At 37.1% G+C, this 7785-nt stretch overlaps 1 protein-coding gene across 1 annotated transcript in view; it reads left to right on the plus strand.

Annotated features, from left to right (window-relative positions):
- Window positions 1-3824, plus strand: part of LOC144970837 (ATP-dependent translocase ABCB1-like) — a 121669-nt gene extending 117845 nt beyond the window's left edge. Inside the window, exons 27-28 of the mRNA XM_078910922.1 lie at window positions 1667-1813; window positions 2932-3824. Of these exons, the coding sequence (XP_078767048.1) occupies window positions 1667-1813; window positions 2932-3162 (378 nt within the window). The 3' untranslated portion in view covers window positions 3163-3824. The remainder of the gene's footprint in view (window positions 1-1666; window positions 1814-2931) is intronic.
- The last annotated feature ends 3961 nt before the right edge of the window (window positions 3825-7785 follow it).

Below are 7785 nucleotides of genomic sequence, written 5' to 3' on the forward strand. Positions count from 1 at the left end.
CATCATCGTCAGCATCATCATCATCATCATCATCATCATCATCATCATCATCATCATCATTATCATCATCATCGTCGTCGTCCTCATCATCAACATCCATCATCATCGCCGTCGTCGTCACCATTCCACCTCCTCCTCCCCCTCCTCCCCATCCCCTCCTTCCTCCTCCTCCTCCTCCTCCTCCTCCTCCTCCTCCTCATCATCATCATCATCATCATCATCATCATTATCATTGGTATCATCATCATTATCATCATCAACATCATTTTTTTTATCATCATCATCATCATCATCATCATCATCATCATCATCATCATCATCATCATCATCATCATCATCATTAGTATCATCATCATCATCATCATTAATGTCATCATCATTATCATTGGTATCATCATCATCATCATTATCATCATCATCATCATCATCATCATCATCATCAATGAGTGTTGGGTCTCTGGTGGACATCAATCAGTGATCCTCGTTCTACAATCATTTCATTGTTTTAACCCTTTCAGGCGATTCAACTGTATCTGTATCTACATTTCTGATCTGTTTCTCATCCTTAAAAGCGGCTACGGTCTTAATTGTTGATACCCCCCCCCCCCCCCAAAAAAAAAAAAAAAAGCAACAAAAAATAAACACACACACACACATAAACAAAAACATAGAAAAAAAAAAAAAAAAACCTACCCACTATTTGACATGATGGTGTCTTCTCTTGAATACCAAATTTGAGTCTCCGCCCTCAAATTATTTTCTCTAAATTGCTTTTTTTATGATAACCCCCCCCCCCCCCCACACACACACACACACACACAAATGAGCTTTTATATAGCGCAATATTCACTAAACGTGCTCAATGCGCTTTACAAGGGGACCCTGGCAAACAGCAATGCGCTTGTTAAGCGATATTACAATTCGGACAGAGACAATGCTGTTAACGACCAGGTACTCATTTTACACCTGAGTACGGTGAGAGAATGTGAGTAGAGAGCCTTTTCCAAGGACTCGACTATGCGCCGAGCGAGGCTCGAATCCAGGACCTTCCGATCCGAAACTGATTGTCATACCACAAGACCACATAGCCGCATATGGGCTGTCAACAAGATTGTTAACTACCCCTGTCCGAGGCTGGTTAGTTCAGCTGCTTCCATACGAGACCCATGCTTTATACATCGCGCTGCTGTTTTCTATCATAATATGTGCTTCTTGGCCAGCCTCCCGTTTTCTTTCTTTGTGGAAAAAATATAACAACTTGAGCCTTTAGAAGGAACAATGTTCAATAAATATGCCCAAAGCGCTTTACACGTGGTCCCCAGCCAACAGCAACATTTAACATATAGGACGAGACATGACGCCTGTAAGACGCTTTTATCTTTTTTTTTTCCGACATGTTATCGGCCGAGTACTCATTTTACACCCGATTGCAGGCGAGGCAATGTGAGTAAAGAGAAAGAGCGTTCTTTAAGTACACACGTTTTCGCCACTCAGCGTGGTACTGGAACCATGGAACCTACCATAAGACAACAAAGCCGTGAATTCCAGTCGCCAAACATCGGCCATGTGAACAATAATAATATACGTGTTCTGTTATGTTGATGTGTTCATCCTGCGGAAATAATTCTAAATCTTAAAATCTTTTTTTTTTTCTTTTCATGTTTAGGGTTACGAAACAACAGTGGGTGAGAAGGGGACACAACTCTCCGGTGGACAAAAACAGAGAGTGGCCATTGCAAGGGCACTCATCAGAAATCCCAAGATTCTGTTGCTGGACGAAGCTACTTCAGCCCTGGATACAGAGAGTGAAAAGGTAGAGTCAATGAACAGCAGTCATGTCGTAATCTGGAAAAACACATATTTGAAATTTTGGCCCGAAATCTTCGCGGAAGTCCCAGGTTTGAGAGGGTTTTTTTTTCTCTCGCCAAGATGAGCGTCATTTTAAGTGATCGATATTTTGAAGGGCGATTTTTCTGATCAAAATGTTATTTGAAATACGTGTTTTCCCAGAGGGCAGCAGAATTAATGCTGCATTTCGACGTTTTAACACTCCTAAGGCCGGGTTTGACTTTACTCCAACATGGCATCCGATATTTCCGTGTTTTACCTAAAATATAAATTAATAAATAAATTAATTAATGAAATGTGACCTACCGCCTTCAAATGGTATTTTGCCAAGGTATTTTAGATACCAAAAACTGAATTTTTAGTCGTATTTTATCCTGTCAGAATACTGGTTTGAGGCGGCGGGTGACAAATATCAGGTTCAAAGCCAAAACCAGTTTGCTTTAAACCGAGCAATATCTACTAAATATGCTCATAGCGCTTTACTATTGGTCCCGAGTCAACAGCTACACTGAACATATTGAACTAGACTCCGACTCCGACTCCGACTCCTCCTCCGACTCCTCCTTCTTCTTCTTCTTCTTCTACTTCTCCTCCTCCTCCTCCTCCTCCTCCTCCTCCTCCTCCTCCTCCTCCTCCTCCTCCTACCCCTTCTTCTTCTTCGCTCGTCATCCGATGGAAAATTTGCTTGTAACGCAAGGAAATAGCTCCTACGTGTCATGTGGAGGGCGATCGTTTTCTAGAAACGTCCCGACATTCTGGAACCAACTTCTAAAAGGGACATGACCCTGATAAAGTTGTCTTGAGGATGTGCCACCACATTTCATTTTTATCTTATCATACTCAAAGTTAATCCCCACCACCACCACCACCACTACCATTATTTCAATCGTTGCCATTATCATCGTCGACGTTGTCGTTATCTTCACCATCAATGCCTCCGTGGCAATCTCTAGAGCCTCCACTTCAAAAATATCACACATCAGTATTTTTTTTAAAAAAACAAAAAACTCTTCACTCATTTGAACAGACCACCTACTTGTAATCCAGGCACTGTAAACCACTTTTAATTATCCAATCATCCAGGTTGTTCAAGAGGCTTTGGACCATGCCAGACACGGACGCACGTGCATCATCATCGCCCATCGACTGTCCACAGTCCAAAACGCTGACGTCATCTACGTCATAGAGAGCGGCAAGGTCGTGGAGAGTGGAACGCACCAAGATCTCATGGCCAAGAAGGGAGCTTACTCTGTCTTGGTGGAAGGTCAACAGTTCAAAAAGAGTGATGGGGAAAAAGGAGACGAAGCTCTTTAAATACTTATTGATAATAATGTGCATCCCATAATAATATTTATTATCATGATGAACAACATTCACAATACCACGCTATAACTGCTTCTTGGCAGTTAGCAAAGCTTTACAGGTGGATGTGTTTTTTCCAACTTTGTCAGAAGACAAATTAATCAGTTTGCCTTATTATAGTGATCTTTAGGGAACATTACAATACGTATGCGTTAAGAGCACGTGCTCTGTTGATAAAATATTGATGAATCCTAACGGGGGGTTTGTCTGGGATTTTTGCTTTATGCTTGTTTCTTTTTTTTTTTTTTTCTTTTTTTTTGTTTGTTTGTTTGTTTGTTTTGTTTTGTTTTACTATGATTTTTAAAAACTATTTAATTTTATTTATTTTTGTTTGTTTGTTTGTTTGTGTGTGTATATGTGTGTGTGTATGTGTGTTTATGTGTGTGTGTGTGTGTGTGTGTGTGTGTGTGGTGAAGCTCATAGTACAAATGTATTAATAAAATGTAAGACTGGGCTGGATGATTAAGATTATTTAGTAATCTTGGCCGATCTCATACTTATCCATAAAATGGAGCAAAGTATTGTCGATATTTTACAAAAGAAATCGCAGGGCCAGTTTTGTAAATAGTATTATGATAATAATAATATAACTTAATATTTTTAAATAGCGCCCATCCTGAGTTGACGCAGCTTTATGTGCACATTGACAAGAGGGGAAATCATACATGCTAGACATAACAGATATTATGGACTATTTACAACACAGAGTTCTATTCATAACATTTTTAGGAAATAGAAGAATTTATCAGATGTGTTTTACGCTACTTTTTGAATGTCACCTCAGACGAAAATACTTTACTTCTTTGATCTAATGGCAGTGTGTTCCAGTGAACCAATAACAAAATTACGGCAGCTGCATGGTTTGTTGTTTTGTTTCTTAATTTTAAAGGTCATCCATGAGAGGAGAAATTCGTTCGCAAATTTGGCTTTTCTAGCGTATGAGAGGAGCCACCAGGCAGGACTGTCTACGAAAATAAATAATTACAGGAAACTTCACTGTGTTGTTCCGGCAGTTGTTATAAATAACAATAGTCTAGTGAAATGGAAGCCTCAATATTTGATTAACGAAGACAGATAACGCGGACGTTTCGGGGTTTCCCCTTTTTCAATAAAACACGATCAATGAGACACTAAAGACGAATGAGCGATGAGAAAATGGTGTTTTTAAGGCGAATAAACAAAACTGTGACGGGACACTGGGTGGGGTTCCTGGCCTCCCATAGTGGGCAGGGTGGCACTTACTGTGTCTTCTATCCCCTTATTGCTGTTATCCAATTTGCTTTCTGGCTTTGTCTTGGAATGAGATTACATGGTTTTGTCTCTGTTATGTATTATTATATTTGTCATGTTGAATGTATAATTTAAGCATTTGAGTGTGCTCCTCTTTGTTGGATCTTGTGCTTGTGTCCGGATGAGACTTACAGCTGATCTCAAACTAAGTACATCGACGGTATGCTCTTGGAATCTACATTTGATCCCTAATATTTCCCAGTTCTCCTTTGTCTTATTTTTTCTTGGGTGTTTTAATTGTAATTCTAGAATTTAACTATCCCTTTTCTTCCTTTTTCGGCGCTGATATAACGTAAATGTGTTGAAAGCACCCTAAAACGCTTAAAAACAAAAACAACATGTGACGGGACATGAAATAGACTGCTCCTTATTAAGGAACAAGAAATGAAGTGAGCAGGAAAGTGCCAGAAGACAAAAGAGAATACAAATTTCTCTGTCTTCTGGCACTTTCCTGCTCATTTCATTTCTTGTTATTCTCAACATAAGCGCCGGCTACACTCACTTTCTCAATCCTTATTAAGGAAGCACGAATTAAAATAGAATACAAAAACTATAGTCAAATGTCGCAGTTGTGACAAAAGCATTGCTTATTATCAAAATGCCGCTAGTATATAGAAGAAACCCTTTTCATGTTTTTCTCCTTCTTTGGTTGCTGATTGATTGATGAATAAATGGATTGAATGTTTTACAAGCGCAACAATCAACTTTTTTTTTTTACAATTTGATGGAGCACAAGAAAATGAGCTTGACGATCAAAACATGTTTAAAACAGATCAGTTCTCTTCCTCCTCCTCCTCTTCCTTCTTTTTCTTCTTCTTCTTCTTCTTCTTCTTCTTCTTCTTCTTCTTCTTCTTCTTCTTCTTCTTCTTCTTCTTCTTCTTCTTCTGGTTTTGTTGTTGACCATTTCATTTCCTCATTAAAGATCGATGACCATTTTACATTTATTGTTTATAACTGTTTATCCATGACAATCATAAAGTACCAATTGTCTTAGATATTAAAACATACCATCGTTACGTCAAATGCATAACGCAAATTGATATCTGCTCAGTATATAACGTATCATTATTAATGATTAATTATTGCTTGATTTTGTTTTTGTTGTTGGTCAATGAATGGGGTGAGCCCAAATTGTTTCACATTAAATATAATTTTGTAGTCATACCCCTTGTTTGTTTGTTTTTGTTAGATTGTTTTTTGTTTTGTTGTTTTTTTTTTGTTTTTTTTTTTTTTTTTTTGTTGTTTTTTTTTTTTTTTTGGGGGGGGGGGGGTTGTTTTTTTTAAAGCTGCTATATTCATTCTTGTTCATTATTCAAAGGCTCACTTATTCAGGCGACCCAGTAATCACCACGAATGAAAGTTGTGAAGATCATGTTTACTATTTATGCTTTGTAGTAATATCATTGTACCTCTTGTTTTTATTTTTTATTATTTTTTTTTTGGGAGGGGGGGGGGGTGGGGGGGGGAGGGTTGTTTTGTTTTTTGAGCTGCTATATTCGTTTTTGTTCCAATATTTAAAGGCTCACTTATTCCAGCGACCCAGTACTTACCATGAATGAAAATTGTGAAGATCATGTTAACTGTCTCTTTTTGGGGCTAATAAGCCAACATATGTACAAGTCTGATCGGTGAATACAATAATGCACCTGATTTAAGATTGCTGTACCTAATGACGAATATTTTGCGCTGGTTTGAGAGTATTTCCATTGTTACACACAACAATATTATTATAGCCATGGCAAGTAGGGTTATCGGTCTTGTCAATGAATGCACGTTGTTAGTTGTAAACGAATAAAATGAAGAAACCTTTTTTGTTTCGGTTGTAATCGACGTGTAGCCCTACATAATAAAAGAACTAAGTACACGTCGGCTGTAATCAATTCGGCTCATTCGCGTACGATATCCAAAAGCTTTGATTGTGAGAAAGTTGTCATTGTTGTAGTATATCACGTATAACAATCTTACTTATCCGCCATTAGTAACAAAACACTTTTTCACATTTTGACCAGAAAACTCTTATCTCTTATTATTTTAATCGGTTGCAATGAATACCAGCTTGTCAAAAAATCTTAACTGTGAGATTTCAAAGAATTCCGGAAATTTTGATAGAGAGCTTGAAAGAAAACATTACATTGTGAGCAAATGAAGCCACCAAATATCCGTTTATTTCATTCTAAAACATTGAAATGGTTTTATCAAAATCAAGAATAAATTGATTTTTCAACCAACATGTTCTTAATGCGCCAAAGATAAAATCAAATGAAATACTATCAAATACATTATTATCATCATCATCAGCGTCGTCATCATCATCATCATCGTCATCAAAATCATCATCTTCATCATCATTAATCATCATCATCATCAGCATCATCATCATCATCACTACCATGATATTTCGTTCATCCATCAAGCTATGCGTGTCTTATAACGTGTAAACACATTCATTGTTGGAAACTTTGAAGATACTATGTGAGAAAATTACGTATAATTTTTAATTTCATTATCTTGACACGATGGGTCAAATTTTGACTATTGTTTGTTTATGTTTTGAAAAGTTTTACGGCGCTTACAAACACATTTGGGTCATATCAACACCAGTAAAATGGAAGAAAATTAAATGGATAGTAAAAACATTATAGATTAAAAGCGCTTGAGGAAAAAGTAAGACAAAGGAGAATGGTTCAAATAGGGAACAGATCTAGATTCCAAGAGCACCTAAAAGTCTCACCAGAAACATCACAAAGAATCCACTAACAGGAATACGTAATCTCATTCCAGAACAAAGACAGAAAACAATTGGAAAAAAAGGACACAACAGATGCCTCTCTGTCCACTATGGGAGATCCGGAACCCCACTCATCATTTTGACTATAAACTCACTTTGCAACATGACATATCCATGTCATATCATATCGTCTCAGGCACAACCAGGTCTTTTGCACACAAAAATACACCTTCAAAATGACATGCACAAATTAGAATAGAACATAAGATATCTAAATAAAATAATAATAAATTGGAGTGAAGGCAAAACAAAGAGGAAAAAGTTTATTTTCTGGGCTTCTTTATGTTTTTCGACGAAATTATATGACTCCCCTCTCACCCTCGAAAATAAAGGAGAAAAATAGTAATATGATCTAATATGTTTTAGGGGAATAGATGGCAATTTTTTTTTCAAGTGAAACGTTTATCTCGAGTTATATTTATTTAATTTTTTGTCCATCTGTTTATTTACTTATTTATTATTTATAATATACACTAGCCACGTTTTCGTAGACTTAA

Source organism: Berghia stephanieae, chromosome 4, assembly GCF_034508935.2.
Source record: "Berghia stephanieae isolate SIO BIC M18660-M18661 chromosome 4, UCSD_Bste_1.3, whole genome shotgun sequence".
Lineage (NCBI taxonomy): Eukaryota > Metazoa > Mollusca > Gastropoda > Nudibranchia > Aeolidiidae > Berghia > Berghia stephanieae.